The 20,961-nt window shown below is 43.3% G+C and overlaps 1 protein-coding gene across 1 annotated transcript in view; it reads right to left on the bottom strand.

Moving 5' to 3' along the window:
* Positions 1-285: 285 nt before the first annotated feature.
* Positions 286-20,961, bottom strand: part of TGFBR2 (transforming growth factor beta receptor 2) — an 81,559-nt gene continuing 60,883 nt past the window's right edge. Inside the window, exons 4-7 of the mRNA XM_039843481.1 lie at positions 18,773-19,572; positions 17,012-17,153; positions 5,893-6,020; positions 286-3,023 (exon numbers count right to left, since the gene is read on the bottom strand). Coding sequence (XP_039699415.1) covers positions 2,844-3,023; positions 5,893-6,020; positions 17,012-17,153; positions 18,773-19,572 — 1,250 coding nt within the window. The 3' untranslated portion in view covers positions 286-2,843. The remainder of the gene's footprint in view (positions 3,024-5,892; positions 6,021-17,011; positions 17,154-18,772; positions 19,573-20,961) is intronic.

Consider the following 20,961-nt stretch of genomic DNA (forward strand, 5'->3'; position numbering starts at 1 on the left):
GGGTGAGGGGAAGAGACTAAGATGGCAGCCAGGAGATGTAGAGAGACCATCCCAGGGGCCTGGGATAAGGGTTGGGCCACCAATAGCATCTGTTGCATCTCATATTATTGAACTTCTGTGAATGCTTTATAAAAAAGGGACCCAAGACTGCCAGTTGAAGAAGAGCGATGAATATGGAAAAGTTGGAGATTTGTCTCATGATTTTTTTTTTTTTACAAAAACTGCAACATACCCAAGTGAGGCTCATGGTCTTAGCTGTTATGAATAGGAACAGGAGGCAAGAAGTTGACCTGAGTATTTTTGCTTTATTTAATCTAATAAACATTTTATTTATATAAAAGATGAACGATGTACAGTATGAAAATAAGTGCTTGAGACATTTGATATAAAAAGAGTATATAGCATTCACATTCCTATTTTAATACATGAGTACGGCTGAAGTGTTCCATAAAAGAATAAAACTTTCCCTTTATGTATAGTAGTTTTAAAAAGTCAGTATTTTTAGGAACTACAGAATGTTATTCCTTGGTCTTTTTCTTGAACAAGAAAAAAGTACATAAACAATACAAGCCACAGTATCATCTGATACTACATTCCAGTTTATGCTGATGATAACCCAGAGTGATAAAAGCTCTTTTGGATCTTGGAAGATCCCATTAATGGACCGGTATTCTAGGAATTCACCACTAGAGGTCAGTAAGCAACAGCTATTGGGACGGCATCAACAAGCCTTAAAGTGCATGGAATTTCTGGGCACTTGCATGGTACTGCAATCAAATTGTCCTTCTTAATTCTCTCAGCCCACCCCGACGGAGCAGGGTCCCTAGAAGTTCCACCTAATCCCAAACTTCTGCCTGTCTGCTAAAACCCAATGAGAAGAGACATTCCAAAATCCAAATAGAGCTGATTTGCTCACTGCTAGTCCCACTCTTGTATTCCTATTTGGCCGAAATTAAGTAGCTTCAAAACATTTTTTAAAAAAGAGATTATTTGCAGCATTAACACTTGTTTTTGAATTAACAAGTTTCCTATGGAGTATTAAAGCTCATTCTTTGTTCTTGTCTATGTGAACACAGATTTCCTAACTGCACATGGGACTCTTGTGTCCCACACTCAAATCCTCACCAGCAAGTTCTGCGAGGGTTGGAAAGGCTGGTATGATGGAGACACTGGTAACCACGACGAAAGCCTCTGGGAATAAAGGGCTCCCGTCCCTAATGCATAGGGAAAAGCTCTTAATATGCAGACAAAAGAGACTTGGGTTAACCGGGGCATCTTAGAAGAGGTCCCCTTTAGTTTCCCTCTCCCCGCGAAAAACGGGCCAACTTCAAATCTTAACACATGATCTGGTAGAGAGAGGGAATCAAAGTCATAATAATACAGCCAGAGAATGACTGCTTCTGAATGCACATTTCTTACAAAGCACATCGGTTAGGGGCAGGTTTACTTCCCAGACTGGGATGGGGGTGAGCAGAAAACACGAATGTTTACATCAAGAAGTGAAGCAGCTTTATAAGTGTGTCCACACCTTCATTTTGTGAATGACGTAGATGGAGAGAGAACTGGAAACCATCTGCTATCTATTCTCACTTGAGGATTCAGAATTTTTTTTTTTTTTTTGTAAAATCTCCAAATATTTAAAAAGTGGCTCAATTTTGTTAAATGTTGCGCTGGCCAAGCAAAACACATGTTCAGTGTGCCTGAGGAAACTCCTGACTGGCAGTGGAGTGCAGCTCAAATTCTTTCCACTAGCTCAAAATATACTTGAGTGTTCAGGAGCCCCGAAGATGCATAGAAAGCTAGAAACTCAAAACACGCGTGAGGAGGAGTTAAACACAATGAACCCCAGAGGGGCGATTTGTTCCCTTTAAGGAAGGGGAGAAGGTCTGGGAGTGGACAATAGTAACACAAGTGTATGGGGGGAATATATATATATATATATATGTATATATATATACTTTTATTACATAATACATATATTTTATTAGTAGAAGGTATGGCCATTTCATGGATGAGGAAATTTGTCCTGAATATTCTGCAGCCTGTTAAGGTAAAAACAGGGCTCAAAACATAGAAACTATTAGACATGGAGCAAAGTCTCTGAGCGAGTGGAAGAAAGTGGTTCACAAACCAGATGTGGGGCTTGAAGCTCAGGTGAACAGTCCAGGAGAAACAATGGCACACAGGAACTGCAGGGTCTGGTCCCCAAACAGGGTGACTATAAATAGCTCCGTGGCCGGAAGAAGACCCACACGCAGGGAACTATTATTTTGCGAAAGCGAATGCAACGTGGCCGTAGCAGTCTCTGAGACATGGAGACTCGCTCCTAATGCAAAGTTCCCCCTCGTGTGTAGTCAGAGAACCATCTCACGTGTGATTGTCAAGTGCTAATGTTTTCATGGATCCCTTCTTCTGAGCTCGGCTCTGGAGCTCTCCAGTCAAACCAATTTCCTGGGAATATTTGATCTTTTTCCTTGTCTCTTTCCAGAGTATGGCTGTATATATAGATATAGACATATATAGATATAGATATAAAACATAGCTATTCCATATTTATATACAGGCATTAATAAAGTGCAAATGTTACTGACTATTGTAAAAATCAATCTCATTTCCTGAGGAACTGCTAACACAGCTTATCCTATGACAACGTCAAAGGCATAGAATGCTTCATGTCACCCACTCCCTGCCACTGCTGTTTCCGCTCAATCCCACAGTTTACAGGGAGGGGCGTGACCCCTGGTTTTCCAGGAAGCATCGGTTTAGGGGCAGCTTCCTGCTGCCTCTCTTCTTTGGCGACAGGGGTGGCCTCTTTGGACTTGGCCCAGTCTGGCCTGGGAGAGCTATTTGGTAGTGCTCAGCGAGCCGTCTTCCGGAATCTTCTCCTCGGAGCAGCTCCTCCCCGAGAGTCGGTCCAGGTGCTCCAGCTCACTGAAGCGCTCGGCCACACACTGGGCCGTGAGGCGGGCCTCAGGGTCATGGTCCCAGCACTCGGTCAGAGTCTCACACACCATCTGGATGCCCTGCAGGGGAAGAGAAGTCACAGGCAACGTGAGTCACTGGCTTAGGGGGCTCCATGGAGGGCAAGGTGGCTGCCTGGCCTTGTTCCTGCAGTGCCCGCCAGGTGAGAATGAGCCTGTGCCTCTAGCACATTCTGACTGAGCGCTCACTGGATGAGGCTGGCCAGTTGCATGCGGACCAAAGGGGCTGTGCAGGGGGCTGCACAATGCCCTGGACACCTGCCGTACCTATTCACTCTGGTGCCATTTGATCACTGTAAGTCATGAGATGGAGAGATAGTACAAGGGCCCTCCAGTAGGCTTCTGGGGTAAAATAGCATCCCCAATACCTGAAAGTCCTCACAAAGTGGCCCCCAATACCATTTCATACCTTTATACTATTTCGGAGCAGTTTTAGCCTTTATTGTTTGGGGCAGTTTTAGGTTCTCAGAAAAACTGAGTGGAAAGTACAAAGGGTTTCCACACACCCCCTCCCACCCCCCAATCTCCCTCACACCAACATCCCGCAAAGACTTCAGTAGGTAGCAATGTGTCGCTGTTGGTGTCAATGAACCAACAGCGACACATTGCTACCTACTGAAGTCTGCAGTTTACATTAGGGTACAGGCGAGGGGTTCCAATAAAGGTCAAATGACGTGTCCACCATGACAGTATCCCACAGATCCTCTGTGCTCCACCTGGTTACCCGTCCTTTCTCCCTCCCTGAACCCCTCGCGACCACTGATCTTTAGCTATCTCTGTGGTTCTGCCTTTGCCAGAGTGTCTTACAGTTGGAATCATAGACACATTTCTATTTTAATGGGGTTGACTATCTGTGTCAGAGTGAAGTCCAGGCATTAGTCTGGTTTTAATTTGTGAAGTCCACATGTTCTGTCGAGTCCGTCGGTGGCAGCTGCTAAGGATGCGCTGCTATGCCCCGCCCCTCTCCAGCATTAGGCTGGACCCCATAAAACACTCTGTTGGCCAGACCAGCTTGGCTCTAGGCCATTTCGGAGGGTTCAATCTAAACCCCATAATGGCCCCATTCAAAAGACCTGTCCAGGAAACGCTGCTAACACAATGGCAAGGGTCTTCTCTCGTGGCCTTCATTTTTATTTTGCATTGCAAATATTTTTATCATTTCAAGTCTTTTTTTTTTTTTTAAATAAAGCAGGCAAGAGTTAAACAGATAGGCTTAGAGGCAGAAACAGACTGTGCAAGAGTTAAACGGATAGGCTTAGAGGCAGAAACAGATTGCGCTCCTGCCAATTAGAGGTTCAACATTATCACTGATGACCCCTCACACTGTTGCCCGGGTGGAATGGATGAATCCCAACACTGCCCTGAGAGCCGGCACTGTCCCCATACTAGTAACTCTCCTAGCACACCTAGGAGCCTCTCCCTCCCTTCCCGCGCTGTGAGTGAGTTCATGATGTTGAATTAATTGTATAATTCACCTAATTGACGGTATTGATTGATGGCCCTGTTAAGAGTGGAGTGTTATTGTTGGTACACAAGTAACATTTATTTTATTCTGACACCGTAATTACAGGCAGTAAATTAAATTAAATATTAAGCATTAACTTGAAATCAATAGGGCAACAAATCTCATTAAGAGAAAAAAATGTATTATGTAAATTCTTTCCAGAATTTTATCATCATGAATAATGGTTTCATTACGAGAAATGTACAGCTTAGGAGTCAACTGCGTTTGAAAGAAACAACACTCGTGCCTTCTGATTTCCGAGCTAACAAAACAGTCTTGTATTGTCACAGTCACAGAGGCTTTGCCCGAACCCCCCGGAAGGCCCTGGGCTACCACGGTTGGGTTCACGTTCTCCCCAGCTTTATTAGGTTCTGTCCTTGGAAGTGGCTCTAGGCCAGGACTAGCACAAGCCAGGCTTCCTGCTCCATCTGTCTTCCCGACTGCTCCTGATTGGCTGTCTCTATTTCTTATCCGAATTTGCCTTGCCCTTAGGAAAACCTGTGACTGAGCCCCAGCCTTCACGGGATAAGAGGATTCATCCAAAGGAGGCAACAGAAGGTTTTCCACAGTAGGAAGAACAGTGGTCAGTGAGCCGGGGGCACCCTGCTCTCTCTCTCATTTCATTCAGGGGTCTTTCCTGGGTGTGTCGGACAGGCCTCTTGCTCTCGCGACTTATCATTTTGTTCTTTCCCTCTGACCCACTGCCTTCATCAAAATGCCCCCAGGCCAAGGGTTTGGGTAGGCCTCCTTATAAGTCCAAAACTACGGCCCTGCGATGGATGGCCTTACTCACCATTTCTTGAAAGGAAAAAAAAAAAAAGAAGCTATTAAAATGTTCCAATGGACAGATTTCCTGTTTGTTCGTTTGCATTTTCCTCTCTGCTCTTTTATTCCGGAGTGAGGCGCTGGCCTCCCCTTTCCCAGCTCTGTGTGTACAGACTGCACAGGGTGCACGGCAGTCACCCCTCGGTCCAGCTGGCTGACAAACTCTGCTTATTTCTCTCTGCTAAGTATTTCCTTCCAGGGCTGAAAATTCCCAGAAGAAAACATTTGGAACCCAGAAAGGAACAAAACATAAATTCCCTATGTAAAGGCAGGAGGTGAGTGGCAGAGGCCACAAACAAAATATTTTAACCGGAACCACGGGGACTTGGACAATGTGACAAATATCCTTCAGATGATTATTTGTGAGCTCTCTTTGAATGTTGTCTCTACCTGCCAGCTGGAACTTAAAATCACAGGGTCATCCCACTTTATTGAAATTTTCTTTATACACGAAACCTAAGAGGATCACAGAACACAAAAGGACCTGCTCTCAGATAGAAACCCAACAGCACAGAATTCTCTCCTACCTAAGAGGCTGCCTCAGATGACTCTTATTCTCCCCTCAATATAATCATTCCTTACCTGGTGGTTGAGCCAGGAGCTGGGAATTTCTGGTCGTCCCCGATCTCGCAACACATTGTCCTTCATGCTTTCGACACAGGGATGCTCCCGCACCTTGGAACCAAATGGCGGCTCATAATCTTTCACCTCTGTTAAGAAAGCGGGCAAACACAGGGACATTGAGAAGGGTGTATGCAGCCTGGGGACATGAGCATGTTGGGAGGTCTGGCTGGACAGAATAAGACAGCAAGTGTCAAAATATACCTGTGCTAACTCTGAGAGCAATTTTTAACAATAATGGATTAAAACAAGATGGAAGGCGTGACTATGGAAGGAGTTTGAGAAGTATTCCACAAATGGGAGCTACGTGCTAGGTATTGGGCTAATATCTGGCGAGAGAGTATACAGCAAGACCAACATGGTCACAAAGAAGCCGACATTTTAATACAGGTGTTCTTGACAGGGTGATGTTGCCCCAAGGGAGCAAAATTAGTTCCTGGGAGGTAGAAAAAGTTTTATATATGACAGTGGTTGGTAGCCCTGTAAATGTGCACAGCACGCATACAGACTTAATATGTCATGTTAGATTTCATAGAGATATTCACATTAAAAAGGAATGAAATTCTGATACGTGCTAGAGCACAGATGAACCTCGAAAACTTTATGCTACATGAAATAAGCCAGATCAAAAATAAAAGGAATAAATATTGTACAATCCTACTTATATGAGGTACCCAGAATAGTCTAATTCATAGAGATAAAAAGTAGTATAGTGGTTGCCAGGGACTGTAGGGAGAAAAGATGGAGCGTTACTATTTAGTGGGTGCAGAGTTTCAGATGGGGAAGATTAGAAAAAAGTTCTGGAAATGGATAATGGTGATGGCTGCACAACAGTATGAATGTCCATAATGCTAGTGAATTGTACACTTAAAAATGGTTAAAATGGTGAATTTATATTATGTATACTTTGCCATACGGGCAGGGGGGAACATCATGGTGGAGGGGGTTAGCAATTAAGAAAAAAATGACTACCGCAGAGGCTCTTAGGAGAGCAATGATGAAAAAAGTTTGAGAAATGTTATTTAATAAGATGATAAATGAGAGAGGTTAATAATATCAACAAACAAAATTTTAAGAGATAAATTACCTTCAATGATACATGGTATAAAGAAAATAATAGAGGATGATGTAAACCCCTTCTGGGCTCCAGGTTTCAACTAAGGTTAATTTCTTTAGAGAAACTTCCTCGAATATCCCCCGCGCCATTCTTAGTTGGATGTCCTGGGCAGAGCTCTAGTTTAGTATATGTCATATTGTAATACAATCACCTGCTTATTTGTCTCACTCAACTAGACTGTGAGTGTTCGAGAGTAGATTCAGAGTCCCTTTCTCATTTTTGTATTCCCAGCACCCATGAGAGGGCCCCCCCATACATTAGGCTCTCAGTAAATGCTTTCTGAATGAATGAATGAATGAATGAATGAATGAATCTTCAGTCCTGACCAAAGTGCTAATGCATAAACAACACACTAATTTAAGTGGGTGGACTAATACACACGTCAGTGAGGCACAGGAAAATTTAAAAGATAAAAAACACTCTAGCAGTAAAGCATCTCTGAGCTGAAAGGGAACAGTGGGCTGGATTCAACATTTTTCTCCAAAGAAAGCAAGACCTTTGGCTCTTAGCTTCAAAATAATTATGTTTGATGAGTAATACTTTCACTATTTTGCTCTTCCAGGCTAAGAATTGAAGAAACTTTTGAGGCAAAATTACATTTTGAAAAGGGGTGGCTTGTTTTTGTTTCTTGTTTTCCTCCTTCTCCAGAACCCTACTTGCATGCTTATCTTCTTCAGCCTAAATAGAAGAGCTGGCATGATATTTTATTTTTACACAGTTTGAAAAACAGGGAAATTTGGAATGAAAGCCTCCCATCACATCGAGACAAGCACAAACCATTCTTCCATGTGTCTACTTTTGCCTTCGAGTTCCCATAGCACTTAATCCATACTGCTTTTGGAATGAGATCTAAATTTTGATGTGTATACTATTCTTATTTTTTTCTTCCATTCCAGTATCTTCTACCAGACTGTAAAGTTCTAAGGCCCAAGCAGAGGCCGAGTTTTGTGTCTTGAAATTTTCTGCTCAGTGCCTAAAACTATGCCTTACACACAGTAGGCATTTGATAAATATGTGTTGGCTTGAAGTCAAGAAAAGCAGAAGACTGAAAATCAGAGCTGGTTCCCAATAAGGGTTTACTCTGACCTAATTCTTCTCTTCTATAAGATGAAGGGGCTGAATTGAATGACCTCCATGTCCCCTTCTAAGTTATCTTGTAAACCAATCTAATTGAATAATATAATACCCTGTTAGTACCATACCTTGAGGTATGTGTACCAGACTAGACTAGACTAGACTAGACTAGAGAGAATTTGTATATAAGTTTCTCCTTAGATGATGTATCAGCTCACTGACTCTCCATTTCCAACTCTTTTGGCTGCCATCGCTGGTGTGGCTGGCGCCTGCCTAGATCCATCCCTTCATCAAGTCGAGAGCACCAGGCTCCAGCCACTGCAGGTGCTGAGTCCTAAGGGCTCAAACCTTCACCCTTCTCTCAAGACTGTCCTTGGCTGATGGAAGCTGCCTGGCCTGGTGATTTCTGGAACACAACAGCCTCACTCCCAGGGGCAGCCTGAAGCCAATGACAAACTATTGTGGGAGTTTTAACAGTCCAACCCTCCTGCCTCTGGGAGAGGGGATAACTCGTGCAATCCATACTCCAGAGCTCCCCAGTAGAGCAGGCTGAGGCTGCCCCTTTCCTGAAACTACAGGTTTGTGAATTCCTTCCCCTTCCTGCTCCTTTCATTCCTCCTGTTGAGACCTTAGTCTCCATAAGTCATTGCACAAAAATCTTTGTATCAGACTCAACTTCTAGTAAAGCTGGCCTAACACAGCTGCCAAGGAAATGCTTTCTCCTTTCTCCCCAGGTCAATCTCTCAGCTAAATTGCACCATTGACCTTGGTTGCAAGGCCATTACACTGGAGGCCGTTCCTTTCTGGAGGCCATTTCCCGACTGTTCCTCAGTTCTCCTCAGAGTCTCTCAGAATACCAAGGACATTTACTTTGACTCAGCAGAAGGAGGTGGCCACAGACACCTGGGTGGAAGCCTGAACCCTGAGAGAGGTCAAGAAGCCTCTGCCAGCCAGGTGGGCACCGATGGCCCCTCTTAGGACAGAACCTCACCCACTGAAACCTGGGCAGTCCTGGGGAATCTAGCAGAGCGGGCGAGTGGCAGAAAGTTGGTTTTCAACTCCAACTTTCTCCACATGGTTTCAGTTATCCATGGCTGAGATGACCTAATCCACTTTGGCAAAATTACTGGGGCCAAATTACATATCTTTTATCCCTATCTATTTATTTTTCATATTGGTCCTTACATTTTTTTTTTAATGCATGTAATTAAAACTACAAAAATTACTAAACAGATGGATATAGACAAAAAGAAATCCCTCTCCACTTCTAACCGGTCATTTCACAAAAGTGACTTAGGTTGAATAATGGAATTAAAAGTGATTTAAATTTTTCCTTTGTTGTTTATAGATGAGTACTTCTATTTTTTATAAAAGGCCAGGTGTTTTGCCCCCAATTCGCTGGGGACTGAGGCCTCATCAAAACTCTGTAGAAATGAATTATAAGAAAAATGGATCCACTTGAGTGTCATGGCAACACCAGGTTGCTATTAAAGTTACTAAATAGCTTCTCTCAGTTTCTGTCCTTATCATATCGCAAGTCTGAAAGAACAAGTTTGAGCACCAGCACCTTCTGCAGACCCTGCTCGGAGCAGCATTTCTCTAAATGCTTTGCAAGGAATATGAGTTGCATCTTGACAGAGGAAATGAATGCAAGTTATTTAACATATTTTAAGGGTTTCAAATGAGTCAGATAGAGAATGGTAAAAAAGAGTCTTGAGAGATGTGATGCAACACCTCATTTTACAGTTGAGAAAACTGAGGCCAAGGAATGCGCTGGATTCTGGGAAGAGCACTCAGAACTGCTGGCTGCATTACTGTTACTCTGATGAAAAGGCTTTGCCTTTTTAGGAAGCTTTCACGATTTCCCCTCTCTACCAAGCATTTCAGTGAGTTCTTTCTCCCCCAAACAGAACAAGCACAGCTGAGAACAAGTGTGACAAATGTGTCCCCCGCGGCCTTGGCTAGGCCTCCCCCGCCATATGACCCCGAGAACGGGAAACTTCTGAGACCTGTTAGATGTTATGGCTTGTAATTTCTAAACAAGCTATGCAAAAAAAAAAAAAAAAAAACCCCGATGACAAAGAGCACCCCTCTCCTTACCGCTACTATTTACCGACATTAAACCATTCTGGGTTTAGGGAAGTCGGCGGGCGGCTGGTGGTGGAGGTGGGGTAAAAAAGACTGCCACACTTTGCCACAGGCACCGAATCAGGGCATGGCTGGCAGCGGAATTAGTATTTTCTAGAGTTCCTCTTTGTGCCTTTGATCGAATGATACCCAGGCTCAGGCCTCCCTTCTCTGAAGAACTGCAGAAGAAGGAAGTTACGGGGTGAGCGGGGTTAGTTCAGAGAGTGCTAAACCTGCCTAACCTATACTGAGTACCACTCTTTTAAAAAAATTGGAAATGTCTATAAGAAAAAAAAAGCAAAGAGCTTAGAGAGTAAAACTAAGTTTAGCACGTAAAAAAATAGTGCCAACAATATGCATTATAAGTAGGGGTATTATTAGTTGTGTTTGCCCTGGCTCCACCACCGTAAGCTAGATATGAGGACTTAGAAAAGAGAAGCTCACCTTTTGTGCCTCAATTCTCATATCTACAAAACGATGCACTCCATCATTATGCAGTAGATTTTCCCCCTCATTCACAAGGGATATGTTCTAAGACCCCAAATGGATGCTTGAAACCATGGATAGTACCAAGCCCTACACATAATTTGTCCTTACTGTAGATCTTAGCAACTTCAGCATATAATTTTTGTTTATTCCTTATTAAGTCAAGAACTTTCACCTTTTCACTTAAAGGAAGCAATTTACAGCTTTGATGGATAACATATCTGAATTGCCAGCATCACTACTCTTATGCTTTGGGGCCATTATTAGGTAAAATGAGGATGACTTGAACACAAGCACTGATTGATACACCAATCTGATCATTGAGAAGGCTACAAAGGGACCAACAGTCGGGGGCAATATATACAGTGTGGACATGCTAACGAAGGGATGATTCACGTGCCCAGTTGGACAACACAAGATTTTATCATGCTCCTTAGAACACTGTGGAATTTAAAGGTGATGAATTATTTCTGGAAATTTTCATTGAATATTTTTGAACCACGGTTGATTGTGGGTAACTAAAACCGCAGGAAGTGAAACCGCGGATAAGAAAGGACGACTGTATACTGCTGTAGGGCTGCTGGCCACACAACACTCCACATTTACCCTTTCCATGCATGCTGGCCCAATTCCATGTGGGGCAGGCTGGCAGTGCTGGCCGTGCACCTCCCCACTTGCCCCAGGAGCAGCCCTCAACTAACGGTGGATGGGAGTTAGAAGATAATCACCCAGCTTCCTCTTCGGTTGGGTAGCGTGACACGGAGGTGTGTGTTTGATGCCGGACCAGGGTCCCCAGCAGAATTAGGTTCCAGTTGTCCACAGTGCAGAACCGCTGGACAACACACCACTTACTGGCTTCCTTCCCTTCCGTGACTCACTTCCCCATTCCCTTCTTGGCATTTCCTGAGTGCTCTTCCCAAATAAACAACCAACCAAGTCTGATGCCCGCACAGCAGAGTTATATACTCAGCCCAAGTCCCCGTCTCGCCTGCTTCCCAAGCTAGGTGAACTGAGGTCGAACACCTCAGGATCCTCCCAAGGGCCTCAAGCATCGCTCCTAAGAAACTTCTTCATTTCCCTGCTTGAGAACAACCTGCTCTTCTTTCCTGCATCCCTCTCCCCACCTTTCCCTGCCACCTTTTCACTGATGGAAGCTACCCTGAATGTCCAGACCCTTGCAACATCCCTTCATTTCTCTCAGAAGGCTCTTACGAGAAGCTACACGTGCGTCTCCCCCCGTTTCTGCAGCACTCACAGGGCAAGTCTTCTGGACAGCACAGATACTCCTCTGAGTCAACATCTGGTACACAGCTGTTGCTTTGATTGCAGTTCCAACTTAACGGTGCAGCAAAGTTGTTGGCAGCTTTCCCCGAAGCCATACCCCCGAGTTTCATCTGCCCTCCAAATTATACTCCCCTGAAATCCAGGAAAACGAAGTATTCCCAGCCTAGTCCTTTGAGTCTTCAGTCCCTCTCTCCCACCCCTATTTTTTAAATGTCTCCCATTTCTTTCTTTTTGATCCATTTGCACTTTTCGTCTGTCTCACAAGACTGCAGCAAGCTGGCAATACGCTCTGGAGCCGTTCTCGGGGTTGTGTTTTTCCTCTTTGTTAAGTACTTGCTCAGCTGGCTGCTGTGTGTCCGCTTCTATTCAAAGGCCCAAATGGCTAAGGGATTTGGAAGTTGGTCTGCCTGTGGGCCAGTTTTGGCTGGGGATGACATGAATACTGTGCCTGCTGTGCTTGCCAGGGGGGGTCCAGAGAGGCACCCTGCCTTCATCTGCCTCCCACATACCCCACAAACGCTTGCATGAACACCAAACAACCCCAAAGCTGCTAACAGAGATTTCTTTGTAAAAGAGAACCAGTCTCGGTTTGTCGCTGCTGAATGGAGATTTCAAGACTTTTCTCCTTTATAAAACAGTACCACACCAATCACCTCCTCCTGTCTTGTTCCCTCTTCAAACAACTGTGAAGCCCTGTTTTCTTGGTGTTTCTTTGCTACTCTTCTTTCAGATGGTCAAAGTATCTGAAATAATACTCTCTGCTTTATTTTCTCTTTCTAAAGTTACCATACCCACCCCAATGTTCTATTATATACCTACTTGTTCATCACCTGCCTTTCTAGGATATTAGCTCTTCAATAGACCCTCTGTCCCTTAAGAAGAGAGACTGTTTTTTGTTTGTTTGTTTGTTTTTTAATAATTCCTGTCATGGAATAGGTACTCAATAAATATTTGTTGAGTGAACCAATGAATGAACACATCTTCAGAGATATTTAAGAATAAGGACATTATTCCAGACTTCAAGGCACAGAGCCTGCAACATGCTATACATTTAACAGCTTTGGGATTCTAGGAACAGAGAATCATCTGGAGACAGGGAAGCCAATCACTGGAAAACGTCAGAAATGAGGCCATCACTGAATATTCCCCAATGTGTGACTGTCTTGTCAGATCGCTTCCAGAAAGGCTTCGAGTCCAAGGCCAAGATGCACAAATTAGTACTGACTACCTCATCCATAATAATAATGGTAATCATGCCCACCATTTATTAAACATGTTCTCTGTAGGTCAGGCCAGCACATACCAGGAAGGGTTAGGGCCTGTGGGCTAGAGTCACACACAGGGTTTTGATTCCTGGCTCCACAGCTTTCCCACCTCCTGAAGCCTCAGTTTCCTCATCTGTAGAATGGGGCTAATAACAGTATATACTTCAAAGAGTCCTTGCTAGATTAAGTGAGCTGATCCCTGAAGCAAGTGCCCACGTCATGGTAGCTATTATTCCTTTGCATTTGATTTTGTGACCAGACCTACCGCTACCAAGAAAGCCCTCCTCTTCAGTTACGACAACCCATCTCTTAAGCACCAAGGTGGAAGTTTGTGCTTAGGAAGTTGCACCAGTTGGCTTCAGAAGGCTGCTATTGCCACGTTTGCATTCTCTCGCCTGGTAGGAGTGAGGATTTCTGGGTGCAATGCCACCACTTTCTCCCATTTCCCCTGTGCTGCTCTGCACAGAGGAGAGGCTGGCAGGCAGAGAAGCAACTTAAGAGGACACTCCTGAGTCTCACCCATCCTTTGAGAGCTGACTTGTCCCCCAGGGCCTGACCTTGCTAATGTGGACGTTCAGTCTCCGGTGCCCTCTGCTTTACCTTCCTGCAGCACAAACCATAACCAAATGGCACTGCCTGTTTATAAGTCGATTTCTGTGTTCCTGTCCCAGCAAACAGCAGGAGACAAAGCCTGGAGGTAGGACCTAAAAGAAATCCATAAAGATGACTGCAGAACGAGAGTGCTTTGTGAAGAGGAGCCTAGAGAGGCTGGCAAGGGCCAGGCTTGGCAGAAGGGTTTGGGATCAACCCTAAGAACAGAATGGCGTCACTTGAAAGCAGGAAAGGTGGAATTTCACTTTCTCCTGCAAGACTGTCTGTCCCCTGATGCTCGGTCCTACTTCATTCAGTTAGATGTTCTCCCACTTAGAATAAACTGGATGGAATATTAGTTGAGCTATGCTGTGAACTAAAATACTGATCTATAATTCCTCATACGAAGGAAAGCATATTCCGTATTTCCTTTTTTGAAATGAGACTGCCAATAAAAAACAGCAGTTGCATATGTTGTGTTCAAGTCACAGAAAAGAAGTTTAAGCTTTAAGGAAAGCCCTTTCCCATCCTGCCTTCTGTCTAACACCTTATACATTTAAAGCCCAACATCAACTAGAGGGAATTATTATTGATTGCCTTTGTAAGGTGATAAATGTGTCAGCACGTATAAATTTTTTAAAAGTAAGGGGAAAAAAATAAAAGTGCTTCATCGGCAGACTACATGCTTCTTGAGAGCAAGACCTGTCTTTCCTTGTGTGTTTCTATAACAGCTAGGAGAGAACACATCCACCTTCGGCCTTTACACACCTTCCAAAGGACTCTTTAAATGTAAAAGAAAAGTCTAAAATTAAGACAAGGCTAAGAAATCTGACTTTAAGATTTTTAAGACAAAATAAAAAGGAAAAAAGCTCTTAAAAGAAGTTAAAAGAAAAGGTTGAATATGTGAGTTCACACACTTAATCGAGTAAAAGGTTTTTTGTTGGACAAAAATTAAGGTAGATAAATAGCTCTAGTTTTTTCAGCCTGAGTGGAGATGAGAGAAACAAGACCGTGGGCTGAAGATCAAACAAAATGAGAACCGGGATGGCCTCTTTCCTGTTCCCCAAATGCTGTCTGTTCTTACCCTAAAGGTTATGAAAGGTTTTCTGAGACAAGCTGAACAAATGAGATCCTGTTCCTTCCTTGGGAAAACTTGTTTATACCAGACTGTTTTTAGACCTCATAAAAGTCGGTGAGCCCGGTTCTTCTCCATTAGCCCGGATTCTTCCACACTCAGCAAATATCAACAGGAAAGGGCTTCCATCATCAACAGCAGTGAAGGCAGGGCGCTCACGCAGGGCCCTAATAAGCTGGCTGCCCTGACAGAGCGGAAGACGGAGACACAATCTTCAGCTCATGTTTATAGAATAACCGGTTTGAAAGGATAGGAAAGATACCAAAATTTAGGTAAATTTATTCTGACAGTGACAACAGCATCATCTCTTAACACAACTCATACCGGTCTAAGGATTCATTTTGGAACTGTCAAAGCTTTCAAACAGAAAATTATTCTCAGTGGTTGAAACTTGGTTAAACAATTTCACTGTGCAAGGAAAAACCAAGTTACTTTTAAAAGTGCTATGCGGGAAGAAATCTCAGGCAAGAAACCAGAAAATAACGGTGTCAGCCAAATAGGAATTGCTGTCCCCATGCAGGGACTCAGGGAACTAGGTGATGATGGTACAGCAAGGTGCCTCGTGGGAGGCGGTGGCCTGGACCCATCCTGGAAAGTTGGCTAAGCATGTTCTAAACAGGATGAAGAATCAGAGCCAGCAACAATGTCAACCAAATCCACCTTGGACAAAATGTTGGGTAGTTTGTCCCAATACCCAAAGCTGTGGCAATCTGAGCAGCAAAAATAATTATTCATAATATTGAATACCCACATAATAAAATATCTATAACTCCATACTAACATAAATATATGATTAAATGAATAACAGGGGATGGCAAAAAGACAGATCTTCCTTACAATAGAATATCTATAATCAATGTAGAAGGAATAAAAAAATAGAAAATCACTGCTAGGAAAACATTACAGTAATAATTATTACAGGTAAGAACTAGTGATGGATCCTAAAATTAGGTAAAATTATGATAAGAAACAGGTCTAGTATCCTTACTCTACAGATGTTTAGTATCTTTAGAAACAGGTCAGATCACCTTCCTATAATATGTATTAATTACAAATGGGAAAAAATAATTACAGGTGCCACCTTCACCAAGTGTTCCAATTGAACAGTCACACTGACATCTTGTGTCCCCAAGATGAGACACTGAGAAGCGCATGTTATTTCTGGGGTATTCTTACCCAAAATATACGATCTCACTCTAACCGTAAGAAAACATCAGAGAAACCCAAAGCGAGAGACCATCTATAAAATAACTGGTCTAAATTCTTTGTAAGTGTCAAGGTCATGAAGGACAAAGATAGACTGACACCTGTCACAAATTGAAGAAGACTGCTGAGAGGAGAGTCAGAAAAGCATAAAGTAATGTGGATCTCAGCCATTCCCATGTCTGGGAAGGTTCAGGGGACAATACTTTCTAAAACAATAACATCCCCCCTGCGCCCCTGAAGAACGCTGCATTCTTCAAGAACTTCTCTTCACTAGATTTTTCAAAACCTAAACAAAACATCAAACCATTCTGCTTGTTTGCCTAACAAAGGCAAGTCATGTCCATAAAAGTACATTTTGAGTCAAATCCATTTCTTGGACCTTAAATTCTGAAAAACCTTAAAATACAAAAAATATATATATATATATAGCAGATACTTTTCTAGATAATAGTATCTACTTGGTAAGTAAACATAATTCTTACATTATTAGTGTTCATTTCTTACCAGATATGTAAATATCTGTGGAGAGCTATGGCAAGAGAGAAAACTAATTATACTTCAAGAAAGAAGATTAAAAAAAAAAAAAAAAAAAAAAGCTTTATACACCAAACATGGCTTTTGGCTTCAAAACCTACACTTTTTAGCACAATTCCAAATGGTTCTGGAATGGCTGTGTACTACCAGACCTCAGCTAGCCCTCATTGCAGAGTAAACGCTTTTGCAATCCTAGAATCATTTTTTGATCGTTTTGAAGGCACGCCCACCGCAGCACCAAGATGGGGGGTCCATACGCACCTCCCACAGCATTGCAGCGAGACGTCATCTCCCAGAGCACCAGCGCCATTGAGTAGACATCTGTCTGCTTGAAGGACTCGACATTCTCCAAATTCATCCTGGACTCAAGGACTTCTGGGGCCATGTATCTGGCAGTTCCCACCTAAAGCAAAAACAGACATCGAGGCCCATTATTTAATACCAACTGCATTTTTATTTTCAAAATGTAGCTGGTATTTATCCCCTACCTGGGTAGATAACCTTTCAAAAGTACAACGCTTTTTAAAAATAATGACAGCTGCATAGAAAGGTAGAGAGTATGTAATTATTTTTAAAAATAGGTGTTCACTTCCTGAAAAACCCTTTAAAGAATATAGACAAAGCATGCCAAAATAAGGAAATGCCAAACCCCAGAACTGCCTTGTCTAACCCATGATATATGTCACCATATTATACAATAACATCCTTGCAGATAATCTGGGAGTCAACATCTGTGAGACTTTAGACGTTTATTTTTGCTTTATGAATTAAATATCTTTTCATTCTCAAAATTCCAAGATTTATGGTGAAAATAATAATAATTGCCATTAGTTTTTGTCACTTAAGGATTGTCTTAATCTTCTTTGTTTAGCCTACGGCACATTCTAGTGTGCCAAGGAAATAGTATAGTTTCATAAAATCTCTACTAAATTAAACTGTATGAAAATAGTGAAAGATCAAATCTGGATCTTTATGTAGTTTTATCTAGACGATAACTGATAATATGAAAACATTGGGATACAAAGGAAAAAAGGAAAAAATATTTCTAGAGAAGGAATCACTTGAAATATTTCATAATGCAGCACATATAGCTTGACTAAACAACAATGAAGTCTACCTTCTCAAGTGTCTAAGGAAGGCCAAGTGAGTTGATATTATCCCAAGGAATTTTTCTTGTTGGCATGCGTTAGAAGAAATTTTTATTTTTAATAGGTCATGGCATGACTCATTATCCTGGCACATTCATCTGTCCGTGTTTCAGCATGTTTACCTCAAGACTGGCTGTGTGTAGCCACAGACCCAGAGAGCTGACTGAGCAGTAACTAAATGCTTCAGAAGCACGTCCCTGCTCCTGGTTAGAGAAAACGGTGGTGCTCTTGAGACTCCACTCGAATCCACAGCCTCTAGCATGAAAACATGGGGCTCTGTCATTCATAAAGGATATCTTGGTATTTCTTGTCACTTTCCAATACCTTCTCAGCTAAAAAGATTTCTGTTTTAATCTGTGAGATGCTTCAAAAGTGCAATCGAGTCATTCACTCAATCCATCACTCACAACAAATACTCGCTGGTCACTTTGACTGTTCAAGGTGTTGTGCTAGCTGTGACCAAATGGACATGGATTTGGACTTCAAGGAGATTGACTTCTAGAATGGTAGGAAAATTAAAATAAAAAAATAACCAATATACCTGCCAAGAGTACAGAGTAGAATGGGCTGAGTACAACCATAAGGAGAGGAGAATGATAGAGGTAAAGTACTAACAGTGTTTGAAGCAAAGAAAAATAATTTGCAAATGGAAAAGAAATATGGATCAACTCAAGGAGAAAATGTCCTAAACTGAGGAGGATATGAAGAAATAGGATAAGAAATTCCACTCATCAGCAATGGCACCCTGTCAAAGGAGAGTGGGACACAGACAAGTGTCCAGAGAGCAAGACTGTTTGAGACTAGAAGCAAGAGACAGGGATAAAGAGGAAGGGTCGGGTCAGGGACATGGTAAGGGGGATCCAGGCTAACTTACCTGCCCACTGTTGGCCAAGTCATCCACAGACAGTGTGGGGTCCAGACGCAGGGAAAGCCCGAAGTCACACAGGCAGCAGGTCAGGTCATTCTTCACCAGGATATTGGAGCTCTTGAGGTCCCTGTGCACGATGGGCATCTTGGGCCTCCCACACAGGGTGTGGTCACTGTGCAAGTGAGCAATGCCCCGGGCCAGGGAGCTGCCCAGCTTGCGCAGGTCCTCCCAGCTGATGACGTGCCGCGTGAGGTACTCCTGTAGGTTGCCCTTGGCATGGAAAGCGGTTATCAGCCAATATTGCTTCCCCAACTCCGTCTTCCGCTCTTCGGCCGTCAGGAACTGGAGGATGTTCTCATGTTTCAGATTGATATCTGAGAAAATGTCCTTCTCCATCTTCCAGGAGGCATACTCCTCATAAGGGAAGATCTTGACTGCCACAGTCTCGAACTGCTCCGAAGTGTTCTGCTTCAGCTTGGCCTTGTAGACCTCGGCGAAGCGACCTTTGCCCACCAGGGTGTCCAGCTCAATGGGCAGCAGCTCCGTGTTGTGGTTGATGTTGTTGGCGCACGTGGAGCTGATGTCGGAGCGGTCGTCTTCCATAATGATGGCAAGATGCTCGCTGAACTCCATGAGCTTCCGTGGCTTGTTGGTCTCCCAGGACGGGGTCAGCTTCTGCTTCCGGTGAACACGGTAGCAGTAGAAGGTGATGATGACGGCTATGGCGATGCCCAGTGGTGGGAGGAGGCTGACGCCTGTCACTTGGAATATGACTGACAACAAGTCAGGGTTGTTGGTGGAATTTTCTGATATGGAAACAAAACAAAGGAGAGAAAGAGTTGGGTTGAGTTGGTGTGCACTGTGAGAAAGTGGGAGCACACCTCAATTGTCTTGAGGTTCTCACATCGGTATAGTTTTTGTAAATAGTATGTTGTGAATTTTTCTTCTAGGGATGGACGTTAGCATACACCTGTCCACTTTTCCCTGCGTCTGGCCATCCATTCGACGTCTCTAACTCTTTCCTCAAGCTTCAGCTTGAATGTCACACCCTTAAAGAAATCTAGGGAAACTTGGAAAATATTTTATTTTATATACTCTCACAGCACCTTACATTTTTTCTATGTAACAATTTAGTACAATTTAAATTAAATAACTGTGACTCTACTGAGTGGTTTTATATCTGTCTTTCCCTACTTTCTTCACCCTTAGCCAACCAACTCCATGCTGGCAGGGACCATGTCTTTCTTCTTCACTACTGTAAACGGCACCTGGCAGACATCAGGTCCTCAATAAGTGTTGAATAAATGAACAAAGGATTTACTAAGTGTTGACTACACTTCAGTCAAGGTACTGCAGGAGGCTTTAGGAATATAGAAAAAAATGACAACTCTTGCCTCCAATATCTGGCGTGTACGATCTGGTAAAAACAAAGAGATTGCCACGCACTGCCATAGCCTTTGTTCTTTTCTAAACTCCAGTTTGTCTGTTCTGATCAACATCCACGCTACCCTTAAGCATCGGCTCTGGGCCTGTCGGTGGTGGAAAGAGGAAGCTGTGGAAAGGGTCTCTGGAAATTGGTTTCCTTCTATTCCCCCAGTATTCCTCTTTTCAGTATGCATGCAATTTGTAGTTTCACAGGACAGAAATACTTAATAGCCAATCATGGAAATATTACCACAGAGGTGAGAGGAGTTAAAAAAGGAAACTTGGACCATTGAATCAGGCCCTGTGGGTTGATGGAGGAGCCCTCAGCACCAGCCATCTCGCTATAACGTCATGTATATCAAACTTCATTTCATGTGCTGGCCTTGGCTGGAGCTGGTTAAACCGGCGGTCCCCAACCTTTTTGGCACCAGGGAAGGGTGTTCCTATGAGAATCTAATGCCTGAGGATCTGAGGTGGAGCCGAGGCGGTGATGCTAGTGCTGGGGAGCGGCTGCAAATACAGACGAAGCTTCGCGTTCACCCGCTGCTCACCTCCTGCTGTGCGGCCCCGTTCCTAACAGGGCATTGACCGGTACTGGTCTACGGCCCAGGGGTTGGGGACCCCTGGTCTAGAGGATAACCATAATCTTTTGAAGGGAACCCATTACCTAAATTGTATTTGATTCCATCACTTAATGAAGCACAGTGAGAAATGAAGCTGGTACCGTGTCAAATTGAAGTTTTTAGGTTCCATATGATTCACGATCTATT

This window comes from Pteropus medius, unplaced genomic scaffold, assembly GCF_902729225.1.
Source record: "Pteropus medius unplaced genomic scaffold, Ma_sr-lr_union100, whole genome shotgun sequence".
Classification (NCBI taxonomy): Eukaryota; Metazoa; Chordata; class Mammalia; order Chiroptera; family Pteropodidae; genus Pteropus; species Pteropus medius.